At 44.9% G+C, this 26,124-nt stretch overlaps 1 protein-coding gene across 3 annotated transcripts in view; it reads left to right on the top strand.

Moving 5' to 3' along the window:
- ANTXR1 (anthrax toxin receptor 1) overlaps positions 1-26,124 on the top strand; it is a 179,812-nt gene that overhangs the window by 129,825 nt on the left and 23,863 nt on the right. For 2 of the 3 annotated variants that reach the window (XM_011945260.1, XM_011945261.1), the window contains exon 13: positions 8,283-8,378. In XM_011945260.1, the coding sequence (XP_011800650.1) occupies positions 8,283-8,378 (96 nt within the window). Of the gene's footprint in view, positions 1-1,178; positions 2,217-8,282; positions 8,379-26,124 lie in introns of those variants that run through there. The other variant, XM_011945262.1, reaches the window with a different exon arrangement.

The raw sequence follows: 26,124 nt of genomic DNA, 5'->3' as shown, positions 1-26,124 counted from the left end.
CTGGAATGTGATGCCTCTGAGGCGTCAGTCCTGTGAACCCCTTCCTGGTGCTCACAGAGGGACAGCGGCAGGTGTGCAGAGGCCTCCAGCCTCCAGCCTCCCTCTGCCCAGTGGCTGATGCGCCTCTCACTCTGCCCTCAGGGTCTCCCCTTGGAGCAGAGTGAAGCAGACATAGTTCCTTGATCTCTGCTGTTTCCCTCTCACCAGGATTGTCTTTGTAATTAGAACAAGCAGATTGCCATTGAAGTCACAAGGTTAGTGGAACAGAGCTGCCCCCGCTAAAGGGTCTCTTTCCCTTGAAGGCACTCTAAAGTGCTTCGTAGGCACCCTCACTCTGTGCCAGAGAAAGGGGGAGAAGGAGTGGAGGGCAGGCTTCTGGGGAGCCTCACATCATCAGCTGCATCCCCAGGTGCCCTGTGGAGGGGAGAATCCAGAGAAAGACCTTTGCCGGCTCTCAAGAACCTCTAATGGGTCCTCAGCTATTTTCCTGTCATATTTCTGGCAGAGATTGGCTAATATCTCTTCAATGTGACAGAATCAACCTACTAATTCATTGTTTCATGTTAAATATTTACAAGATAGTCTAACCGTGGGAAAGCATCCAAGTATCTTCAGTGGCTTCAGTGATACAGTGTTGCTACTCAGAATCTGCACAACCTAGCAAAGACTGTAGAACTACAGCAAACCCACCAGCCACCAGAGAGGCTTCTGATAACCTCTTCCTTCAGAAATTGACCATACTGTTGTTGTAGAAATATAATTGTTTTAGTTACCTGGACCTATCCTGGGGTTAGTTAAAATAGGAGATATTGGGGTCACTGTCATGAGGGCAATAAAGCGTGCCTCTTTCCTGCCTTGATTGTGAATAAACTGAAAAATGAGGCCAAAAAATGATACATGAAAACCTCAGCACAGCATTACTGTGAGTTGGAGATTTTGGCTGAGTGTGGCAGCAAACAGGCTGGAAACTGAAGCCCAGAGCTAAATAGATTTACCAGTCTGATTGCAGGCAGGAGGCCTGTCCAGGGAAGGTGCACAGCCAGAGGCAGAGTTATGGGGCCTGATTCACTTAAGCTTTAGGGACCCTCACTTGTATGGGTCCCTGCTAGGCCCTTCTAAGGCCAGGGGAGCGGCCCTTATAATTTTGCATTTGTATTTTTATGTTCTCTTTCTTAAAGAGCCTCCACAAAATTGCATCAGGCCCCACAACACCTGCTTGCATGGAATAGCAGAGAATACCGCCTGCTCCCTTCAGGCAGCACACTCCCAAAAACGGGGAGAGAGGAGCCAAACATGATCCGTTTACACTTTGCTTATTTACTGAATGAGTGCAGGGCAGAGACAGGCCTGGAGTTACACACACTGAGTGCCCCAACATGGAAAGAAACGTTAGGAGGGGCAGGAAACATTCCCTCCTTAACCAACACAGTTTTCAAGGCCTCACTGGAGGCACTTCATCAGCTCCACAGTCACCCCACGCGGTGGGCATCAGGCACAATCCTGGCGCAGGCCCAACTTTGAGCTGGAGGATTTCACAGTTTCTTTATGTTGAACTTCCCCCAGTCCCCCACTAATCCCTCTCCATTCTATCCTCCTCCGTTTCCCACAAAACAAAACAGAAAGGAGCAGCAGTGTTTGCTGCTGTATCATCCAGAAGCCTGGTTCTCTCCCATTATACAGCAAACAAGCCCTGGCAAGATATTTCACTCCTGCCCCATGCCATGCATTAAGAATCCAAAATTGCCTACATTCCACCTGCCAAGCAAGAGATGCTTTCATTATTGAAGTTCCAAACGTATACCTTTGAGAACAATGCCTTCTCGTCTTAAAAGAGAGGTCCTTATTTTGTGAGTTGGGAGTAGAGGGAATTAAAGAAAGCCACGATGCAGGGATTTGGCCATTCAAGCCGGACAACCTTCAGAGAATGTCATCCCTAATGACACATGCCCAAAGGAAGGAGTGGGGCTGAGCTTGTCCTGCCTTCATATTTAATATTGCCTGTCTGCCTCCTTAACAGTGGGCCTTTGTGTGAGCATTTGACGAGGCTTAAAAATATTCCATTGAAGAAAAAAAGGATGATCCCCCAACAGGAAGGTGCACCCCCATGGGCTGCCTGCTTGACCACAGAAGTGCTTCCAGCTCCAGTTGCTCATCTGAGAACTCCCCCCACCACTTGCTGTTAAAATTGTTAAAATTAAAAGCCATGTTGATTTTTTAAACTTTATTTCCATTTTTTTTTTTTATAAAATAAGAATTGGACTTGTGTTGATACTTAGGCTGTTGAGAAAATAACATTGGCAAGACTCCATGTGTGGCTGTTTGCTGTTTCTCCCCCTCTGGAATCTTTTTCGAAGGTTTGTGGTGAACTACATGCAGGGGCTGCCTGGTAAGGGCAGGTGGCACTGCCAAGGGCAGCAAACACTGAGAATCTGCTGGGCTGGACAGGTCAGCTTCCGCTCTCATCTGTGTCATATAGTCAGGTCCATGCAGGTCCCCACTCCAGACTCCCCCTGCCGAATGCGGACTCTCAGATGGATCACGGAGAATGGATCTGATCATGTGGGTCGGGGAGCACCCATTCTCAGAGCTGCCTTGCGCCCTGCCAGCTCTCATCTGAGATGAGGCCTGGGCAGGCACAGCTCCGCAAGGGGGACCTCTGGCCCAGATGGTCTCACTTAGTTCCAGAGTGGTGTCTATGCGGCCCTAAGGTCTCACCTGTCCTGGCCACCCTTTCCCTGGTGAAGAGGGAGAACAGAGACCAAGCTCACACACTAGTCCTGAGTTAGGCTGTGAGCAGTGGTCCCAACCCTCCTGGGGTCCAATCCAGGAAGGAGATCTTGGGAGCAGGTGGCGGTTAGCACAGAGTATGCCAACAGACAGTGAACCGGGGCACAAGAGGGCAGCATGGAGGCCAGAGCCCAAGTAGTCAAGGCAGTCTGCCCCAGAGTAAAACAGTGCAGAGTGGAGCCAGGCTGTGTGGGGTCAGGCTATGCCGTGTGAGCTCTGCTGCACTCCATGTGCCTCCCAGCCACTGGCAGAGCCTGCTCCTTAGCACCCGGGTGTCTTCATCTTGGAACATCGTAAAGATGGAAAAGGACTGGTTTAGCATGACCGAACTATTTTGCGAATGAAGCAAATACTATTCACTAAACAATGCAGATGTGCATCTATTTCTATTCTAATATTGAGGTACATTCAATAGGTAACTAGAGCCTTTCTCACATTAGCTGTCAGTCCCTCTTCACAAGGTAATTGATTAAAACTCCAAGCCAAGAATCTGAAGGGAAGGCAGCCTCTACCATGGTCCCCCTCCCTCTCTGACTTCCCTCTGAAGTCCACATTCACCCATGCTGTGTGCACATCCACGCTGGGTCATGTGAATGAACTGCTTCTATCAAAGCGGAAGGAGCAACTGTAAACATGGTCTCAACTTCTGTTGCATCTGCTTAGAAAGTTTAGTCTTTAAAGTACAGATATTTCTTAACTAAATTGTTATAAATCTGAAGTTACAGTGTAATGGTTAAGTGTGGGAGGGGGTGTCAAGGTTCTAAAATTAGATCACATGGATTCAAATCCCAGTTTTGTAACATTAACATTGTGAACATATAAAAATAAGTATATCCATAGGTGGTATGTGGAGGTCTTGAGTGAGTTACGTATCTTCACTGAGTCTCAGTTTTCCTTATCTGCAAAAGAGGGTAATGGTTCCTACAAGGCTGTTTTAACCGAGGCTCACTGAATTAAATGAGAGAATGCATAGATAGCACTGAGCACAGTGGTTAGCTGTTGTTAAGTAAGTTAGCACTGAACATAGTCGTCAAAATGCAAGCGTTTCAAGAGTGACCTCGGGGAATGACACTGCCCAGAAGAATTGGGCAGAATTGCAGCTGTCCTACACCTGGGCCTGCTATTCTGAATCTTTCCCTCCTCCAGTCCATACTCTCCAGTGTCCACAGCATTTGCTTTCCAAGAAGCAAATCTGATCACGATGCCCCAGTGTCGCCGGGTTAAAGCCACTAAGGGTTCCCCTGGGCTCAGGATGGAAGCCACACTCCCCAGCCTGGCTTGTGTGTCCTCCACAGTGGGGACCCCACCTCCTTTCCACCCGCACGCATGCTGTACTCCCAGCATGTGGACCTCCACTGCCCCTGCCCCACCCCAGGCATTTGTGCTTGCCTTTTTGTGCAGGAATGCTGACACCTCCTTGGCCCTGCTCTGCGGAGTGTCACCTCCTCAGTGAAGTGCTAGTTCCCAGACACTCGGCTCTTCAGTACTTGGCTACTTGCTAAGAACAATAGCAGGCTAGTCTGCTGTGAGCTGTGGAACTAAACTGCCCACGTTTAAATTTTGGCTTCTCCACGTGGCCATCAGCAAGTTTCTCCATCTCTCCCTGCCTTGGTATTTTTAGTGAGATGAGAAAGACAATATTATTGAATTCACAAGATTGTTAATGAGAATTAAATGAGTTAGCATAAGGAAAGCATGTTAGTTCGTAAACCCTGCTTGGCACATAGTAAATGCTCAGTGAATGTTCACTGTGCTAGCAACAATGTTATTATCATCATTGTCATTATTCTTATTCAACCAAAATGTAAGCTCTTTAAAAATAAAGACTGCCTATTTTGTTCACTACCTGACACAAAAGGTACAGGATGTACAGCTCTTGAGTAATGCGTAGAACACTGCATGTGGTTAACTGTTTATATGAATGCCCTGGCCCCATTAGCCAGTGGAACACGAGCATCTTACCTAGCCAATCAATCCTGTATTTCCTGGTTCTGCTTAATGGGGAAAGCATAGACCCTCAATAAATGTTTGCTGAATGAATAAATGAATGAACCTCTGAGGTTGCATGTACATGTTATCTCCTTCTAAAACGTCAGCTTTAGCTCTAAGTTTATCAAAAAGTCATGCCTTTCCTTCTTTTGAACTGGATATCCAGTGGTTTCTGGAAGATCTCAAAAAACGGACAGTACATGGCTGGGCGCGGTGGCTCACACCTGTAATCCCAGCACTTTGGGAGGCTGAGACGGGCAGATCACAAGGTCAGGAGATCAAGACCATCCTGACTAAAATGGTGAAACCTCTTCTCTACTAAAAATACAAAAAAATTAGCCGGGCATGGTGGCGGTCGCCTGTAGTCCCAGCTACTCGGGAGGCTGAGGCAGGAGAATGGCGTGAACCTGGGAGGCGGAGCTTGCAGTGAGCCGAGATCGCACCACTGCACTCCAGCCTGGGCGACAGTACCAGACTCCGTCTCAAAAAACAAAAAAAAACAAAAAAAAACAGACAGTACGTTTGGGGGCTTTATCCCAGAGCTGTCTCCAGAGGAGGATAAAGTTCCTCAAGGAGTGTCTGCCCCACGCATTTCCACCCACCAGGAACCCCTTTCCTGCACCTCTCCCCTTCCTGAGCCCCCCGGCTGTCTTCCTCCACCACAGCCAAAGGAACTGGGCCTCATTAGGGGGACAGTTTGTTCCTCGTTAGGGGCACCAAGCTTGGCTGGAGAAAAGCCAGTCATCACTTTATCCAAAGCCAGGAAATCTCCCAATGTGGAAGCCTCCTCTCTCCCATTCTGCACCAAGTCCTTCACTCTCACTACTTCATGGAAAACCTTCTTCTAGAAGGAAGTGAAAAAATTCCCCCAAAATATATCAGCCCTTCTGCTTTAGTTCATCCACCTAAAGTGAAAAAATAAAACCAGGGAGAGGGGAAATTGTGTATAATGTGAATAAACGTAGTCTGTAGACTTTATTGAAGTACTGCTGTTTTGTGAGCCTCTCACTGACCAGAACCACTTCTTATTCCAGATGCAGATAGATTTATGATCTGAAATGCTCACCATGTTTTTTACCCTGGAGAACTAAAGGGAGAGTGAGTTCCAGCTCAGTGTTTGATAAGATAGCTTACATCATTTTATCCCCATGTCAATGCAGTGAGGCAAGTGAGGTTTATTATCTTCCTGTTATGAATGTGGGCTGTAGAGACTGAGAGATTAAGTTTGGAAAACACATGTAATTTCATTCTGTCACTACTGAGCCCATCGCTCTCTGCCATCACCCGTGTATAAATGTTGCAGCCCAGAGCATCCCCTCTGCCATGGCTTGTCCATCGTCTGGCCCCTGCGCTCTCTTCCCTCCCCCAGATACCCCTGGGCTGCCCAGCCCTGCACCTGCATTTGTGCGGCTGCAGCTCCCCTGGGGGCAGTCTGGCATTCCCAAGCCCTGGCTAGGGACCAGAGGTGTTTAGTTCCCTGGCTTTTTGGTCAAAGACATTCCAGGGAGTTTCAACAAGTACGAGCTGCCTTTAAACAGCTTCCAGAAGCCCCTGCTGAGCACTCACAGTGGGAGCGAGCCACGTCCCAGCTCTGCTATTCACCTGCTGCGTTACCCTGGACAGACCACCCAGCCTCCCTTCACTGTAATGGAGGAGAGGGAGCAGCTTTGAGAATCTGATAGTGCTGTGAATGGTCTCCCCTGAAGACACTTGCACTAAACATCCCAGGTATCATTTCAGGAGGGTCACAGTGTCTATCCACTGAGCCCATGTGGGTACCCCATAGATCCCCTGCCCCTGGATAAGAATCCCTGGGCCCAGTGAGCTCTAACACCAAAGTGAGAAGCCCCCCATAATGAGAAAATAAACTACTGAAGTTTTCTTTAGTAAAACTTCTTTATGAAAGAAACTAGATTCTTTCTTTATGAAAGAAACTAGATTCTTTCTTTATCAAAGAAACTAGGTTTTAAAAGGAAAATTACCGTAAACCCACTACCAGTAAAATTACTATTAATAATTTAGTAAATATAAATTTTAAAAACTAGTAAATATCAGACAGTCTTTCTGTCTCTCTCACTTTCAACATACATATACATAAATCTACTCATTATACCAGGAGTGTTTTGTCATCTTATTTAAATATCATTTAAATATTATTTGACAATATGGCTGGGCACAATAGCTCACACCTATAGACCCAGCACAGGGGGATGCCAAGGCAGAAGAATCACATGAGCCCAGGAGTTCAAGAAAAGCCTGGACAACAAAGTGAGACTCCATCTCTACAAAAAACAAAAAAAATAATTAGCCCGGCATGGTTACGTGCACCTGCAGTCTCAGCTACTCAGGAGGAGGCTGAGATGGGTGGATCCCTTGAGCCCAGGAGTTCAAGGCTGCAGTGAGCTATGATCACACCACTACACTCCAACCCAAGTGACAGAGTGAGACCCTGTCACAAAAAATATGAATAAATAATTATTTGACAATATAATGTCTACATAGTAACCGCTTGCATGGTAATTCTGCAATGCATTATTTAACTTTCCCTAATTGCTAACCATTTATGTTTTCATTGTTATTATCTGTACAAACATATCTGATTATTTTCTAAAAATGGAATAGCCACTTCTATGCAGAAGGAAGCTTTTGATACCTATCACAATTTGCCCCCTGTCTCCTAGAAAGTTTTGCTGATTTGCACTGCCAGTAGCTGTAGGGAGGCAGGGTGGAGGAGACTTAGACCCGTGTTCCCAAGCGGCTTCCTTGAACCAGCAACTCAGAATGTTGATACCAAGTGGGGCCTCTGTTTGCTAAAAGCCATCTCAGTCCACGGAAACTGTGTCTAAGACTGGCCTCGCCACATTTCGAAATGGATAAAACTGGTCTTGGATGCCTTCCTCCCTCCCTCATTCCCACATAGCCACTTGATCTGACTGTAGCCCCTTGCCTCCCAGGTTCAGCAGCAGTTGCTCTGCCCCCACCCCCTGGATTTACAGACCCTACAAGGCTTTTCCCATCCCATCAGCAGGCTATAGACTTTCCATCGACAGCTTTATGAATCTGTTACATGCACTTATGTGAATGGGTTCGGGGGAGCAGGCTGAATTCAGAGTACAACGGTCCTGAGTCAGCCCAGGCAGAGACTGGGACATCAGACCCAGTGAGGAGGCTGTCACCGGGCAGGGGATAGTGTTCCAGGGCCAGATGAGCAGTGGGAGTCCACATGCCTGCTCTGTCTCTTATAAAGTTAGTCCTTCAGAATGTTCCTCAAAGAGAAGAACAAGGCCTCTCTGAAAAGTTAAATTCATTTCCCTTGAAAATTGGCTAAACAGAGTGTGTTGCAGGGCCATGAGTCCCAGAATGATGGGCGGAGTTTCAACCATTTGCTTGGCAAATTGTGCTGCTCTCTGAGCCTTAAATCTGCATATCGATGATGGGAGTTTGGGGAGGGAAGACCACACATGGTCCCATCCCGCTGCTGACCGCCTCTCTCTTGGCCCCCGCAGTCTGACGGCTCCATCCTGGCCATCGCCCTGCTGATCCTGTTCCTGCTCCTAGCCCTGGCTCTCCTCTGGTGGTTCTGGCCCCTCTGCTGCACCGTGGTAAGTGCCCCAAACTTCAGGCCATGGAAGGCGAAGGGTGACATAAAATTCACAGACCATGAGTAGAGAGAAAGGGATTTTTAAAAAACTAAAGATGAGAGACAAATCTTGTGTTTTTTAATACAATTTATACAAAATTGATGTGAACTGACATTGATCAATGGAACCATGAGTCATCAGCAGTCAGTATGAGTTAGGGCATGAGATTGCCAATGGCCATACCCCTTGGGTGGGGCAACTGGAGTGACCACTCTAGTTTTGGTGCTTAAGAAAGAGCCACAGGACACCATAAATGATGAGTGTTATTTGACATGTAATGAACATATATGCCTCTGTATGTACGGTACACACACATACACACACACACATTTGTTGAGTTGCCCAAGCTATACTCTTCTAAGGCCTCCCTGATCTTAGTAACTAGTCTATCTATCTGAGAAAGTGTCTCTGGCCTGACTTCTTTATTTTCAACAATAAAGAATGGCACTTACCTTTATTTCATTGATTTTAGCAACTTTTGTAGGACATACCTACTGTGTGTCCAGCACTGGGCTAAGCGCTTTGGCTACAAGATCAATAAAAACCTGCCTCCTCCCTATCATTGTCATATGGAGTCACCACACGACAATGTCTCCCAAAAATAACACAGGGCCTGGAATAATCCACCCTGACGATAATCCCAAATGGTAAATGTCTGGCTGTCAATTTCTGTTCCCTGGCTCTTAGACTGGGAAAAGTCCAAACAAAGTAATAGCCTAATAAAGAAAATAAAACATTCCCTGTGACATGTCTATTTTTAGCCTGTGCCATGCCTTTCTGCGAATCCGTGTGTGCTGTGGAGTCCGTGAGTGTGAAGTGACCACTGTTCCACTGCCATGGCATCTTCATTTCCTGTATTTTAGTTCTTCCATGGAAGAGCCGCAGGGTATAATAGACAGTGAGCCTCTCCAGGACTCATCTTCATTTTCCCTCTGAAACTTCAGCATTTAGCACACAGTGTGAGGGAGTTCACATCTGTATGTACAGCTGAACTGAACCAAGGCCACAGACAGAGCACTGGGCTTGAAAAGCAAGGGGAAATAGCTTCGGATGACATGTTAAAGAGGTGGCAAATGCATGAGATGAGAGGCTCAACCAAGATGTGGACCATGTGGCAGGGACTTCTGGAAAGGGTTGAATTGCAGCGGACAAGTGTGGAAGGAGAGACCCAGGACAGGCATAAGTCTTGGGTTAATTAGTACCCTCCAGGCTGGGCTGGATTTCACTGAGATTTTAAACAGATTCTTACCAGAGCAGCCCCAAGAGTTAAATATTGTTTTAAACACTTAAGGCTACATAACCATTTTATTCTGAGGGTAAAAAATCCTAATGAGTCAGCCCGAGTCCTTTCTATGGAGATTCAAAAACAAGCACATTTTCAAGTCCAGAAAAAGAAAAGAAAAACCTTACAGTGGGTTCTTAAAGAAGAGGTGGGCAGGCCTGGTAGCAGCAGGCAGTGAACACTATTATAGTCCCTTTGATTGTTTACAAACAGTTACCTCTGGGTGAGGACAGCTAGGACCATTAGAACAGCCAAGCAGTACTCCACCGAATACCAGCTGTGTGACCCTGAGCAAGTTCCTTCACCTCTCTCTCAGTTTCCTTATTGGTATAATGAGGACAATAAGAGCTCCCACCTCATGGTTAGATGGTGAAGACTATAAAGGAACATATATATATGTGCTTAGAAAGCACCTAACACACAGTAAGTGCTACAGATTATTATTATTTAGAAGTATTTTACCATAATAGGAATCTATTATGATACTGTGTGGCATTCAGTTTATATTCTTGGGAAATGTTTTCAAAATAAACCTTTTGTTATTGGAAGCAGTGTCACCCAAGGCCAAATTGAGTTTTGCAATATTCAAAATATTTTTCAATGAATTTATCTGGTTAAGTCCCTGTTGCTTTGGAAGGCAGCCAAAATGTCTTAATGTGGTCTGACTTGGTAAGTCTTAAAGGATTTCTTTATGAGGGTTGATCTTAGAGATTCATTTTTCCTGTTTAGGATGTCTATTTAAGCTGCCTCCTCTCCCTCTTTCAGAAAGCTGGCTTGGGCGCCAGTGCTTGGTCTGACCCCTAAAACTACTTGCTGATCACTTGCTTTCTTGATGAGGGGTGATGCTCCGGAGTAGGGCAGGATAAGATCATGTGTTTCCTAAACAGTATACTCAGGAATGAAGGCGAACGTGGGCCTCCCATCAGAGTTTCATTCAGAGGACACGGGGAAGTTTCTCTCCCCTACGATACAGCACCCCTCACCACAGTCCCCAGATGAATAGAGGGCATTCTTGTAAACAATGGTCCTCAAACCTTCCTCTGTCACTCTTCCTGCGTCTACCCCAAGGGTGGGGAATGCCCCTCAACCTACTAGCAAAGCCACATCTCAATGCTGGAGCAAAAGCCAGAAAGCAGAAAAGACCTAAAAAACGTGGGGTATGTGTCTGCCGTGTGCCTTCTCCTTCCTGCTGCAATCTTTTCTTTAGGAGTGATACTCAAAATATTTAACAACCTGCAAGGCTCCCACCCCCGCTGAGCCACGCTTTAAGCCCCAGTGGCTGGGTGTGTGAAGGGGTGGGGGATGAAGTCCTGCAGGGTGGCTGGGTAAGAGGGCAGGCCCAGTTACTAACTACAAAGAGCAGCTTTAGATGTACTGGCCAGGACGAGCAGACCAGGCACAGGGGTTACTCTCAGGCCTGGCTCTGTTCAGCATCCTCCTGCTTCCTGCTGATCCTGTCTGGAAGAAGAAACCTGATGGGTGAGGGTGACAGATGATGCCTACCCACTGCACTTGGCCTTTCCCTAAGGACCACACTCCCCCATTTGGGCTTCTAATGTCCAGCCAAATGGAACCTGAATTAACTTGTTGCCAGCCTGCCAGATGTAATCTACCAGCAATGACTGATGGGGAGAGAGATAACTGACCACATCTTGAATCAAAACCTTTAGTGTTTCCCAACTTGTTCCTCAGTGTCCCCAGGCGGACCTCTGGCTTTTAAGATTCCTATTCATTGGCACAGATCACCCACCTTGAAGGGGAGAGCGGAATTGGACTGTGCACACTGGGCTTATTTACATTTTCAAATAGGTAATTCAAGGGGTTAATATTTTACCAAATAATAATAACAATAAAGCCCTGCCTCAGTTCCACAAGGGACATTTCCAGAACCCTTCAAGTCACGCCATGTCCTCCATCTACTCATAAGTTTTGTCCAATATTATTGAAATCTCAAAATTGAACTTTAAAAAGAGAATGATTAGGAAATCTAAAACAGAAAAGGATCATTTTTTTAAAAAATTGCAATGTATTAGAAGAGTAAATGTTACGAATGGCTTGAATGTGTAGGGGGAAAAGGCCATCAATGAATCAATGACATTACGGCACTAAAAAGTTGTAGAAAATGCAGGTATCCCTGAGAGTCTACCCTCACCCCAGCCAAGAGCCAATGCCCTGATGGGAGCCTGCAGCCCAGCTAGGGGGTAAATTTATGTACACAGAGAAAGGCCATCATATCCTGCCTAAATTTCAGCAGGTAGTAAGACACTGGAGGATTCTGGTTAGTAATGGGGACTGGCTCCCCTGAATGAGAAATCTGGAGTATAGAAGAAATCCCTGTCGGGGCTCTCAGTTTCCTGACCCCATGTTGACACTCTGATAAACAACCCAATTCCCAATCTCCCCTCTGTCCCTATACCTACACCTTCCCAGTGGTATGTGTTCTCCTCTCCCGCTCCCAAGATACCAGTCACCTCAGAAGACAGCAGCCCTGCTTGCTGATGGGGCCACTGCACATTTATGAGGGCTTCAGCACTCATACTTTAGCAAACTGCTAACTTACCTCTACAGATAAGAGCTCCTCCCAAACTGCAACCATTTCCCTGGAGTTCCCTGTACTATCTCTGGCCCTCTCATATTCAGTAGACAACCTGCTGTTCTATCTCCATGAGAAAACGGAAGCTGTGCTGTGAGAAATCCTTGCACTCCAGCACCCTCATATGTGCATCCTCCTCCAGCATCCCTCTCCCTCCCTTTCCACTGGTGTTCTTCATTTCTTCCTTTCTCACTCGGCAAGGGTGGGGAATGCCCCTCAACCTACTAGCAAAGCTGCATCTCATGCTGGAGGAAAAGACAGCATCCTTTCCTTTCCACTGGCTTCCTCCCTCTGCCTACAAACATATGCCAGCCACCTTTATCCTTTAAAAAATGTGTCTGTGTTAGTCTGTCCTCATACTGCTACAAAGACATACATATCTGAGATTGGGTAATTTATAAAGAAAAGAGGTTCAATTGGCTCACAGTTCTGCAGGCTGTACAGGAAGCATAGTGGCTTCTGCCTCTGGGGAGGCCTCAGGAAGGTTCCAGTCATGGCTGATGGCAAAGGGGAAGTGTGGCATCTCACATGGTGGGAGCAGGAGGAAGAGAAGAACGAGGTAGGAGGTGCTACACACTTTTCAATAAACAGATCTCAGGAAAACTCACACACTATCACAAGAACAGCACCAAAGGGATGATGCTAAGCCATTCATGAGAAACCCACCCCCATGATCCAATCACCTGATGGATCAGGTGATGACTGATGGCTGCAATCAGCCAATCACCTCCCATTAGGCCTTTCTTCCAACATTGGGGATTACAATTGGATGTGAGATCTGTGTGACAACACAGATCCAACCCATGTTAATCTCATGCCTTACTTCTCCTTCATGCTACTCTCTTCTCCCCCCGCTTCCTTTCATCCACACACTCCTTTGCAGAGCATCCACTGTCCACAATTCCTGTCATTCCCTCTTCCTCCCACTGCACCCTGAGCACCATTGCCATTATTTCTCCAATCCTTCACTTGCAAAACAGAATTTCCCAGCCACTGGTCTCCATTCATTTCTCATTCTTCTTTACCTCTTTCAGCAGTAGGCACTGTCGACCTCCCTCTCCTTTAAACTGCCTCCTCCACTGGTGTCTCTTGGCTCTTCTCCTACGTCTCCATGCAGTTTCTCCCTGTCTCCCTCATGGGTTCTCTTTCCTCTGTTTGCCAATTGTTCTCCAGGGTTGCCTTCCACCCTCTTCTCTAACACCTTGTCCCTAGTCAATGTCACCAACTCCCACAACTTCAGCTACTTAATGTGTTTACCCATCACTGGCCTTGGCTCCAGAGGACCAGCCCACATTAAAGGGACCAATGGACATCTCAAATGCAGGCATCTCACCCTCAACATACCCCCTGCTAAACTCTTCACATTACCCCCTAAACCTGCTTTTCATCAGTGGATGTGCCATTGTCCTCCAGGCTGCCCAAACTAGGGACTGCAGAGCAACCGTTGATGTCTTCTTTGGCTGCTCCTTGTCTTATCTCACTTTGGAGCTGCCTACAGCACATCCTTTCCCACACCTCATCTTATCTCACATCTGTCCACACCCTCTACCCCAGCACAGTCACGGTGCCTGTCACTCAGTAGTTGCTTAATACTTGTGGAATGAAAGAATGAATACCATTGTCTTACTCTAGGATTCCACATCTCCCACCTGAATTATTTCAGCAATTTCCTAACTGCTCTTTGAGTCTTTCTCACCTTCGTTAGAGAGACTTTTCATTTTTAAAAAAGGCAGCCAGGTGATGAGCCTACTCACTACCCTGCCTAGAATCCTCTTGAGTGTTCAGCGGCTATAAAACAGAGTTCCCGTTCCTTGGTGTGGCATGGTAGGGCTTTTCCATCCTGGCCCTACTTCTCCAGCCTCACTTCTTACCTTCCCCTCCTGTGCATAGTCTCCCTTGGCACCCGTGCCTGCTTCTTTCATAGCACTGATCATGCTGTGAAAATTGCCTGTTTGCTTGTCTGTCTTCCACACCTTACACACCCATTTTTTTCTCATCTCTGGCTTCCCTCATCCTTTGTGGGCTGCCTGATGAAGCTGTTGGAAGCCAAGGCTGTAGGTCCCCAGAGCATAATACAGTGCCTGGCTCAAAGCTGCTGTTCAGTGTATCTCAAAGTTCATTAGCAGCCAAGTGGATAGAGGATCAGCTGTGGGCACACTCTACTCTTTGGGGCTCCTTAAACCTATCAGGTACTTCCTTATCATGATCTTTTTTGCTCATATTATTTCCTCTTGTTGAAATAGTTTCACCTTCTTTATCTTCTCTATAAACAATTCTTCCTTCAAAGTCCAGCTCGCTGTTCACTCCATTTCAGTAGCATCCTGCACACCTTTTCCTCACCTGAGAAGGATCAGCCGCTATCCCACTTGGTTTCCATGGCATTTTTCTCACACCTCTATTAGAGCATTTGCTCATTCCATCAAAAGTATTTATGTATATATCTCTCACTGTACAGATAGTCCCCAACTTATGGTGGTTCAACTTAGAATTTTTCGACTTTATAATGGTATGAAAGCTGTGCACATTCAATAGAAAGCATACTTCAAGTACCGATACAACCATTCTGTTTTTCACTTTCAGTATAGTATTCAATAAATTATGAGATAGTCAATATTGTATTATAAAATAGGCTTTGTGTTATCTATTTTGCCCAAGTTTAGACCGATGTCATTGTTCTGAGCACATTTAAGTTTGACTAGGTAGGCTAAGCCATGATGTTCACTAGGTTAGCTGTATTAAATGCATGTTCAACTTATGACATGTTCAACTTACAATGGGTTTAATCTGGACATAGTCCCATCATACATCAAGGAGAATCTGTACCATGAACTCCTCCATGGCAAGGAGAAACTAGTCACAGAAACTAATCCCAAAATAGAGTACAGTGCCTAGTACATATTATAATTTGTGTATTTTCCAAATCAAACTAAAAAGCTAAGTCTTCTTAGGGGAAGAGTGTTAGATACAGAAGGAGCCCACAGACCTATGGAACTGTAATGAGTGGTTGTTTCATGGGGGTTTGTATTATTCTGTTTCATGACTTACATGTACGTTATATGCAATATTTTATATGTCTCTAATATTATATAACAAAGGACATTTAAATCAGTTTCTTAAATAAAATCCTAGAAATATGTCTATTTTATTGGGAGGTTAATGGTATATGAGAAACCCCAAGTGAAAAGATCTTAGCATATTTTGCAAAATGAAAAAGTTCTGGGCAGGGCACAGTGACTCACACCTATAATCCCAACACTGTGGAAGTGCCGAGGCAGGAGGATCACTGGAGCCCTAGAGTTTGAGACTAGCCTAGGCAACATGGTGAGACAGTGTCTCTATTTAAAGAAATAAAGTTCTGGAAATTAGTTGCATAATTATGTGAATATATGTAATACTACTAAACTGTACACTTAAAAATAATTAAGATAATAAGTTTTATATTAAGTGCTTTTAACTACAATCAAAAAGAAAAAATATCTTGCTTTTAAAGCTGCAATTTTTCTGCAATCCAGCTAGTTAAACCACCACACTATTTAGGTCAAATCAAATCACTGTATTTCTGTTCAAATAACGGCAATTTTTTTCATTGTATTGGCAGAGGCTCATGTCCATGCATTCAGAATTTCTTTCTATATAAACAAAATTATGTTCCCCCTGTCTTGTTTTCAGTGACCTTGTTGGTATCTTAAGAACAGCTTTTAAAGAATTATGTAACAGATCATGTTTAATTCACTTAATTGAATTTCAAGGATAGTTCAACAAATAAGCCCACTGGACATCTCCAATGACAAATTGCAAAGGACGAAAATTAATCAAGAACTTGATATGCCTTAAATGGAAATAAAAATAAAGCATTAAAATAATGCTCTTCACACCATTAAGAATAACATTTAATTTGTAGGGCCAGACAACCCAGGCCTAACATCACCAAAAGGATTTTGGTTTAATAAAAACACAACTGAGACAAGCAACTTCTGATGCAGGCATCTTGGGCCTAATACTGATTGTGCTTTCTTGATCGTGTTCCAGCCTCCACCCATTCCCATCTGGACATGCCTCACGCTACAGCTGACAAGGTTATTTCTCATTAGCACACAGAGCTCTGCCATGACTTGCCCTCACCTCTGGGGGGCAGGTACACCACACACCTTACACACCCATTTTTTTCTCATCTCTGGCTTCCCTCATCCTTTGTGGACTGCCTGATAACCCCCAACCACCATGCTTATGCCTGCCGGTGAAATGGAAAGAGGCGAGTTGCTGTTAAAGTCGACCGGGTTTCAATGCCCCATCTTCCTCTACCAGTTAAAGGATTAGTCCAGTCCTTTAACCTTAATTTCCCCCATGTGAAAAACTAGAAAATTGGAACCATATTGTCTCTAAGGCTGCTTCTTCATATTCGTACCTTCTCTAAGTGAATCTGTTTCTCCCTTTCAAGATTCCCTGGTCTGTGGTTCTCAAACTGGTTATATATTGAAACCACCTGAGGACTTTTTATATGATACAAGTACTCAGGGGTAGCATTTCCAAACTGTATCAGGGCAATCATACCCTGCAAGTACGAATAGGTGCACTTCAGAACAAGAGGTATTTAGACAGTGAGTTTGAAAGACATCCTTAAACTAAGTTGAATCACTGTCTTTACTGCGAGACTTCTCAGAGTCATTAATAGCATAATTTGTATGTGACTCTTCAAATTTATTTTGACCCTAGAACTCTTCCTTGGCCTGTCACTACCTGTACCCTCCCAAACACCTATTAACATACTGACATCTGGAAGGACACTAGTATTCTGCCAAATACTATTTGAGAAACACAGTCCTAGAGGATGCTGAAGCAGCTAAAAGAGCAGGTTCCTGGATCCTAAGGTGCAGCCTCTTTCCTGCCCTCCCTGGAGGCTATGTCAATATCAATAAGCTCGGACATCTTGTGAACATCATCAAGTCACCCTTGTTGCCTCTGTGCCCTGTTCAGATCCTGCTGACACTGCTAGTGTTTAAAATCAGCTTTCCCGTAACCCAGGCAAGGACCAGAGGTTCCTCCTCCAAGCCTCAGGGAATCTGAATTCATGGATTTATTTTGCTGTTTCACTTCACAGAGTTTTGCAGTGACACTGGCATATCATCTGATGGAGAATATGCACAAAGCCATTCTCTCACATTACCATGTGAGTCCCTTAGGCCCTATCGACTAATGGTAAAGTCCCTGCTGCAACTCTCACTTTAGATAGTGATGAATTAGGCCTTTTAAATAGTCTCAGTCTTAAGGGAGATGAGATGAGAGACCAAAATTCATTTGAAATTTGAGTTCCAAATTGGAGAAGAAAAAAGTTGACCTTATTTCTTTGAAAATTTCTAGTACCACATTCCAAATTAACACCCTTGGTACCATCCTTTACTAAACTTTTACAGTACAAAATTACTGGATTCAGGCATTCCTTGGCCAGCATTAACCCACCTCAGTCAGTCATGAGGTCTCTATTCAATTGATGCTGTCTGTACAGTGGAAAGATTCCTTTATCCGCCATTGACTAGCATCTCATCTCTCCTGGATGTTTTTCATATCAAGATGCCTAGTTTCCCTTGGTTTCTTGATTTCAATTAAAAGAATACTTACAAGGTTTGGGAGCCAGAACAAAAGGCTAGAATGTAAAAAGGGTCAGAGCAAGCATCCCCTTCTAGCTGTGATATTAAAACCCTTGTTAGGTGGCTTTTCAGATCTGAATTGGCATTTCTTCTAAACATAACTCTGTTCTGATGGCTTCTCATGCAGAATTTAAAAGGCCCAGGGGGGCAGCAGTTGAGTTGGCTTAAAGAGGTCACCCAGAAGTCCCCCAGGACATACAATGTTTTAAATCAAAGGCTTCAAAAAAGACCTTTGTCATCTAAATACAGGCACATTTATTTGAGCTAACCTCTGAGCATGCAGGAAGTCATCATTTGTGAAAAAAAAGAAATCCATTACTATTGACTGACTATGCAGCAGACTCCACAGCAAAACAAAAACAAAAACAAAAATTCCTGGATAAAATATAATAGAAGTTGCTTTAAATGCATAGCCAGGCTCGTGAGAAAATAGGAGACATTTCCAGGGCCCAAATAAAGCAAGATCTGGAAATCAGATGGTCAGCTGACCCTAAAGCAGTGGCTTCCTGCCTGAGGTTTTTTATCTCAGTAACCTAGATGTTTGGCTTAATAGCCTTTCATGGGCCCATAAAAGTTTGGGAGTTGAAATTGAGTCTTCTGGCCGGGTGCGGTGGCTCAAGCCTGTAATCCCAGCACTTTGGGAGGCCGAGGCGGGCAGATCACGAGGTCAGGAGATCGAGACCATCCTGGCTAACATGGTGAAACCCCGTCTCTATTAAAAAATACAAAAAACTAGCCGGGTGAGGTGGCAGGCGCCTGTAGTCCCAGCTACTCAGGAGGCTGAGGCAGGAGAATGGCGTAAACCCAGGAGGCGGAGCTTGCAGTGAGCTGAGATCCGGCCACTGCACTCCAGCCTGGGCGACAGAGCGAGACTCCGTCTCAAAAAAAAAAGAAATTGAGTCTTCTGCCTAAAGCTGCCTACAGCCTTGAGTGAAAGATGGGCTATGGGTTTGATGTGGATATGTATGTTTGTGTCCCTAAGAATTCATAACCTCTCAGAGGTCTAGAGTTCAAACTTACACTACTTCAGGTTTTGTAAATTGCAAGCTAAGAAAAAGTTTGGAAATGCTTAGGGATCTGCAAGAGGAAACTCGAAACCTCTGGCAGGTTCATCCCTCAACCCAGGCCTCATAGAATTCCCATAGGTAAATGCCTACTACACATGAGCTCACAATCCCAAATTACCAAAAACCCAAGGAATATTATTTATTACTTGGGCCCTTGGGATTTTATGATACACATGGAAAGCACAAAAGACCAGAAAAAGGATGAGGAAGTCAGTCCCTGTCAGCACTATTCCCTTTGCTCTGTCCAAAGTTAACAATAATTGTTAAATAGCAGATACACTGAAAATTCTCTGTGTATCACCACTTCTCCTATAACATGAAGTGTGTTCCTGAAGATATGACTTGCATTATTAAATTTTGGCCCATGAAAATAATAGGACTAATGGGGGAAATGGATCCAGAGCAGAACGTTCAAAACTGTGCCATCTTACAAGATAATATATTAGGTTGGCACAAAAGTAATTGCAGTTTTTGTCATTGAAAGGAATGACAAAACCACAATTACTTTTGCGCCAACCTAATGCTAAAAAAGAATAGTCAACTCAATAAAAATGCCACCGTTTTAAATACCTTAAATTCTTAATAAAAGATACTTCAGTAAATATGGCTCTTTACCTTGATTTTTTAAAATAAACAGGTGAAGTTTCTTAGTGGACGTGAGTCTGATATAGCACTGTGGCTTTGAGCTACAGAGACGAGATGGAAGGAAGGACATTCTTAGGGTGAAGTGTCACAACACAAAGGAGGATGGCTATGACTCAGTGTCGTGTTATTCCTTCTGCACTGGCTTAAAATAGAATTTCAGCTTTTGTTGTGTTGCCAGGTTCCTCTTTTCATTTAAAAAAAAAAAAAGTGATTTGTGTGGTTTCAAATAAGACCGAAAACCATGAAAGTACTATTCTGCCGCTCTCGGCATTACTGCCTTTTCTTCACTCCATCACACATTCCTCTAATCCCCTCTTAAGCAAATGGTGGCTCCTGTGAGTTCCGTTCTCCTTTATCTGGTTTTTCAGCATGGTCTCTGAGGAAGCTCATTTGGGTTTCTTTATGCCCCTTGCTCTCACAGTATCTCATCTTCTCTTATCTCTTTACAAACATCTCCTGCACAGGCTGAAGGCTTTCCTCCCTCATTCAACCCCTGCATTTTTTGAACCAGGACACACACTCCTATTGACAATGCTATGTAAAAGGTTTTTATGAGGAAAAGTACACGCATTCCAGAATGCCATACATGCTGGACTTGCACAAGGACACACCTAAGTGAGCAAGCAAATGAGGTATGCCTGGTTTCTGCATATTCCTCCCCAGGTCCCTACTGGCGGCTGTGCAGCATTTTCACATTCATCTGATGTTACTCAGTGGCGCCAAATACTGTCACCTCACACTTTTAAATGTCTAGTGGTTAACATTATGTGAAGTTTACTATGAAGAAAAAAAGACTAAAAATAGACCTTACCTTCCCCTTTACTTTGTGAAAACCAGATTTTAAGCTAGCACAGTTTTGCAGTTTAGTGATTTTATTGCGCGGTTTACCTACCACATATGAACAGTCCCATGTTACATATCTATGTTGGAACAAAACAGACTGTGCATGTAGTTTTCAAATTTTCAGAAAGTCTTCTTAGAAACGAATTTGGGATACAAAACTGGAAAATGGAGTCTGTAATCACATGGCAAGTGAATTTACATGGAAGCCTGGGTTAGGGGATGCAAAGGGGTATAGGTGGTATCTAATAAGGTGGCATAATTAACCATAAGGCCAATCCATGACTCTGATTAGATTCCCATGATGCAGTGCATCCAAGCTTCACAACCCACTCTTGGCAGTTGGGACTTTCAGCAGCTTAACTACTGAAGAAACATTTATACGGAGGGTGAAGAGACCAGAATTGAATCTTGTAACACGTATTAAGTGCTTATTTGAGAGGCAAGGAAGTTTATTATAATCAGAAATGCTTCCTTTATCCCTCCCTTTTCAGGAACACACACTCATTTATTCCAGAAATAGTGGCCAAGTAACAAACACTGAACTGTGTGTCAGGAGATAAGTATGCCCATGTCTTCAAGAGCTTAGAGCCCAGTGCAGAAGACAGAGGAACAAACACAGTTCAGTGAGTTTATTGCTAACAGTGCAGACAGAGAGCGATAAGATCCATGTCCCTAACTCCCAGGGAGCCATCTGGCTGGGACTGTTTCAGGGCTGGATCCAGAAATCCAGGCCATGCCAGCCTTGTATGCAGATAACCACAAATTCACATCAGTGGAAGCCAAGGAGTACCTGCATGCAGAGCTGAAAATTTACTCCAGAAATAATTCTATGTCTTCCCCCACACAGGACAGGGGAGGCAATGGAGAGCCCAGAGTTCCTGACAATGGAGCAGGGACACCATAATTTTTGGAATGAAACAGCTTCGATGCTGGTATTTCTAATTAGTTATAAGCAAGTGTCAACAGAGCACTCATGGGAATGTCTAACTTGAAGCTAAACATAGCCCCTACGCATCTAATAGAGGTATGGGGCTCCTAGAAATAAGCTAATTCATCGTTCTCAAAGTGCGGTCGCTAGACCAGCAGGTACCTTGTCAGAAACACAGGTGCCCCTCCCCATACCCACTAATGAGGAACTCAGGGGTGTACCCCAGAAAGCTGTGTGTTAAGAAGCCCTCCAGGTGATTCTGATACTCAGTAAAGTTTGAAACCACTGAGCTAATTAAAATTAGAGGACAAGGGCTTCATTTTGTTAATAAAGGAATTATCTGAAGCTGCTCTCTTGGACTTTGTCTAGACAGCAGAGATGTCTGTGTGTCAAGGAAGTGGCTCCTTTGCAGCAAGAGACCAGCCTTTCAGCACAGAGGACTTGCAGGAAGTGCCCTGCATTCAGCTCATGCAAAAAGGACACTGAGACACAAAATACAACTTAAGAAGAAAAGGACCAAAAACCAGTCCCCTGTTTTGTTCCACTTCTCATCCATGACATGAGCATTTGTCGACAATAAGCCTGTCTGTACAGCTTACCCTATTAACCAGTCCCTGTCATAGTGTGAGTAGACAAGAAAGATGAGGAGGAGAGATGTGAAGCTGTGGTGGAGGATTTCTCAACAAGGTGACAGAGGCAAAACAGGGGGCCACGAGGAATCACTAGGCCTGGCATCCTTTTGCTGCTAGACCAGCATGTGGGCCTGATTTGCAGCTTCAAATGGAATGTCTAGTGAGCCAGCACAGCCATCATCTGGGAGGTAGGAAAGGTGCCCATGTTGAAAACTGGAATGATAGCATCCTGTGTTCCACTGCACAAGACTGTAACAGTAGAGTTAGCAAGTGGCAAACACAGCAGCAAGGATCAAAGCCTACACATTAGGAATCAAACTTCAATACTTCTAGAGAAAAAAGAAAAGCAAAATAAACTCATCAGGTGCTTTATTTCACCTTAACAATTTATAAAATCAATTTACAAGACCATTTATAAAAATAAAATGAATTGTTAGAGAGAACTTTATAGAGACCCAAATGGTTGAACTTAATTCATAAAACCAAAATAGTGCAACTTCCCAGGCGTCAAACAGGCCCTGGGCACACGTGATCTTTCTACCATATTCGTACTATGCTGACTGCATCTCCACATCTTCCATCATTACCATTTCCAACAGCCAAACTCAGGGGTGCACATAAGAACTGGAATTTATTTGACTCAATGAGAAGCTGTCAATAACATTTCAATTTGATCAGATTCTACCTGGTCTTTTCTGACTTTCCTTTATCTATGCAATGATCATCATCAAATCTGGCCCTACCTCGTATCAGCCTGAACAGAGATGGATAAAGTCAGAATTAACGTCACTGGTAAGAGAGGAGAGGAGATGCATCTCCCAACACACAGCAGTTTCAAGAAATTCTCAGATATCAGAGAAACACCAATAGAATTCAGGAGTTTCATATTCCATCTCATTTTTCCCATCCCCTTTATCTCACCAGTCCAACTCTTAGTGCAAAAGGGACTCTAGGGCAGCTATCCCAAGGAGGCAAATGGTCACTTTCTGCTTCTCTAAAATACCCAGTCTAAAGGTGGTAGTAAGTGGGGAAGTGGTGCTGGCCTGCAGAGTAGAAATATGAAAAATGTTCTCAGATTTACTCCCATACTACCAGTTCTTCTATGTTATGCTTATGTTAATTGGAGAATTTTTGTTTAAAATATTTTATTAATGATCTTTCAACCTTATCCATCTTCTTTGTCCCTCTTAACGAGGAAGGTGCAAAAGAGCCTACCCGTAAACCAAGAGGATGCTCACATAACCTGAAAAAAGGAGAGTGGGCCAAACCGAGCCTGAGCTTGGAAGCTGATTCTAGCTTGCATTCTAGTTGGAAATAGAGGCTTTCTAGTCGTGCTGGTTGGAAACAATTATGCAATTTGCCTTTCAATTATGATTCAAAGTGCTACAGAAAACAAACATGGTGGGAGCCCACAAAGAGGACCTTGTCCTTTCTGTGAAATTCCCAGGGGAGGTGCATTTACTGGAGATCTGTTTGATAAGTAGGTGTTCACTGGGGAATGTGCAGGGCTGTGGATTGAGGGTGGAGGAAGTAGTGAGCATTTGGGCAGAAGATACTGCACTTGAGAAGTAGCAGAGCATGTGGAAGGAACGGAAAGGTGCCCAGGAGACTGGAGTACAGAAAGTGAAGGAGAGAGATGCAGTGGGAGGGAAGTGAGGCCCACATCATGTGGGCCTTGTGGGACATGGGAACAGTTTGCATTTTATCCTATAAGCCATGGGAAGCCATTAGCAGGGGTGCACTGGTTTTAAGTACTGAAGCAACCATAGAGATGTCTATTTTTAAGGCGACTCTGTGTGTGGCCGTGTTGCCCTGGTGCTGCAGGCTACAGAGCAATGCAGGCTTTTGCCCAAGCTACTCCTCCAGGCAACACACTCTGGCCCTGAGGGGAATGGGGTGGTCTGAGAGAGTTGACATGTCCCTGTGCTCAGAGCACTCCTTTGGGTGGCCCATGTGCTGGTTTTGGCACAAGGATTTGGCCCACTCACAGACAGCCTATCCAACTTCACTGCTTGGAATTCTCATCCCTGACTCCAAGCTTAGCCTATCTAGATCATACTTTAAAAAGCTGTCCTGCCATCCTGTGGTGAGCTGCACCCTGCTCCCCAGGGGCAAGCTGCTGGTGCATGGGCTTGAAGCAATGAGAAGACTTCCTGCCCGTTCCTGCTGAACATAACCAGATGCTCAGCCAATGAGACCAGGTTGGAGGTACTTAATTCCTGTTTACCTGAACAGAGTGGCATTTTTTTCCAGAAGCTCAGGTGCCCAACTTATAGAGTATCAATGTGAAATCTGGATCATAAACCAGCCCCTCTGTATCAATATTTAATAAGTCATGTATTTTAGCATTGTGTTTTGGGTTCCTTAGGGTCTGGCACATTGCAGGATATAGAATAGATATTCAATTAATACTTAATACATTAAATTAAACAGCAACCATATTGATGGGTTGGTCTGAGTGTTGAGCCACCTGGAACCGCATTCCCTGGCCAGTGTCATAGCTGACACACATGTGGCCAGGCATACTGCTACTGACTCCCCCAAAACCCTTGGCCACTGTCAGAACACCAGCCTCCTATCTCACTCAGTTCACGAAGTGCTGGCCCCTTGGCATGTCTGGAAGCCACTATGCAAAGGCATTTAGTATATGCATCGGGGAGGGGTATGAAAGATGTAATCAAGGTAAGAGACACAGACAACAAGAAAGGGAAAGGAGAGTACTAATAGCATGCAGCATCTACTGAGCAGCTACTCGCTACCAGATGCTTAACACACATGATCGCTCAGACAGTGGAGCTCAGGCAGGTTAAGGGACTCGTCAAATCCTGACAGTCAGGAGAAAGCAGGTCTGGGATTCACAGATAACATCTATGCGGTGCTTAGCTCATAGCACCGTGTAGACAAAAGCCCTCTACTCAGCACCAAACCTCTTCACACCCAGGGGCCTTGCCACATATGCTGCCCTCTCAACATCTGTCTCTTCCCAAACATCCTGTTCCCCCTCTCACTCCCCTCCCTACCCCTGCCCCAGGAGAACAGATGCATTCCAGATCTTGGTCCCCAGATCCTCACCCCTCCCTCCAGTTTCCAGACATTTCCTGCTGTAAAGTAATTTACTGCTTCTGGGATGATGGGAAATCAGTCCTGGGCAGTAGCAATCCTCCCCAGAGATTTCCTTAAGGAACTCTGAGCCAGGGTTGAGTGGGTGAGCACAATCATGGCTTTGCATTTTCCAGAGACCTTCACTAGGCGTCTCACAGCAGCCAGGAAGTGGAGGCAGATGAAATGAGAGTTTGAAACCCCTGGAGGCCTTCACTTCTGCCTCTTCAATTAATTGAATACTGTACTTTCAGAGGACTGGAGTCTTGGGACACTGGCTAAGGTTAACAGAACCTGCAGTGGGAAACCTGCCTCCTCATGCAGAGATGACATTATAGATAATGGTAGGGTGGGTAACAGCATGGGGATTGGAGCCCTAACAAGGTCCCAGAATAATCATCAAACCAGAGGAGACATGTTCTGAGTAGGGAGAGGTAAAGACGTGCTTGCTGCCAGCTGAGCATCCTGGCCTGCAGTCAGAGGCTGGCTCCCCAACTGGAAGAAGAAAGAATGGGTCCTGTGGGCACTGCCTGAACACCCATCTACAAAGTCAGCGCCTGGTGTTAAGGCATCAAGAGATAGGGAATGAGCTTCGCATTTTCCAGAAGTCCTCTGAGTAAAAGGACTGAGTAGAGGACCCATACTTCTGATAATAAGTTTGGGGTCAGAGTAGGAAGCCCTCCAAGGGACAGAGTGGAATTATAGTAGATAATTGCCAAATGCCATGTAAGAAACTCTAAATCCGTTTAACGGTAAGGGCTTTCCTTTTATGACAGAGGGGTACAAGTTGGGGTCAGAGGGAGGAGGGGCTGCTCACTGGCCCCAGCTGTCCCTGCCCCGTCCTTATCCCATGTGTCATCATTCTCTCATGGGTTAGACGGTCTCCCAATTACTTGCCCATCCAGAGTTTCCACATGTCTCTCTTCAGCCCCAAAGATGGGACAGTCAGAATCTTATAACATTGTTAGTTAAA

The sequence above is a fragment of the Colobus angolensis genome, unplaced genomic scaffold (genome assembly GCF_000951035.1).
Source record: "Colobus angolensis palliatus isolate OR3802 unplaced genomic scaffold, Cang.pa_1.0 Scaffold24, whole genome shotgun sequence".
In the NCBI taxonomy this organism is placed as follows: Eukaryota; Metazoa; Chordata; class Mammalia; order Primates; family Cercopithecidae; genus Colobus; species Colobus angolensis.
The sequence above is the reverse complement of the archived record's forward strand: the minus strand, read 5'-3'. Positions and strand labels throughout refer to the sequence as shown.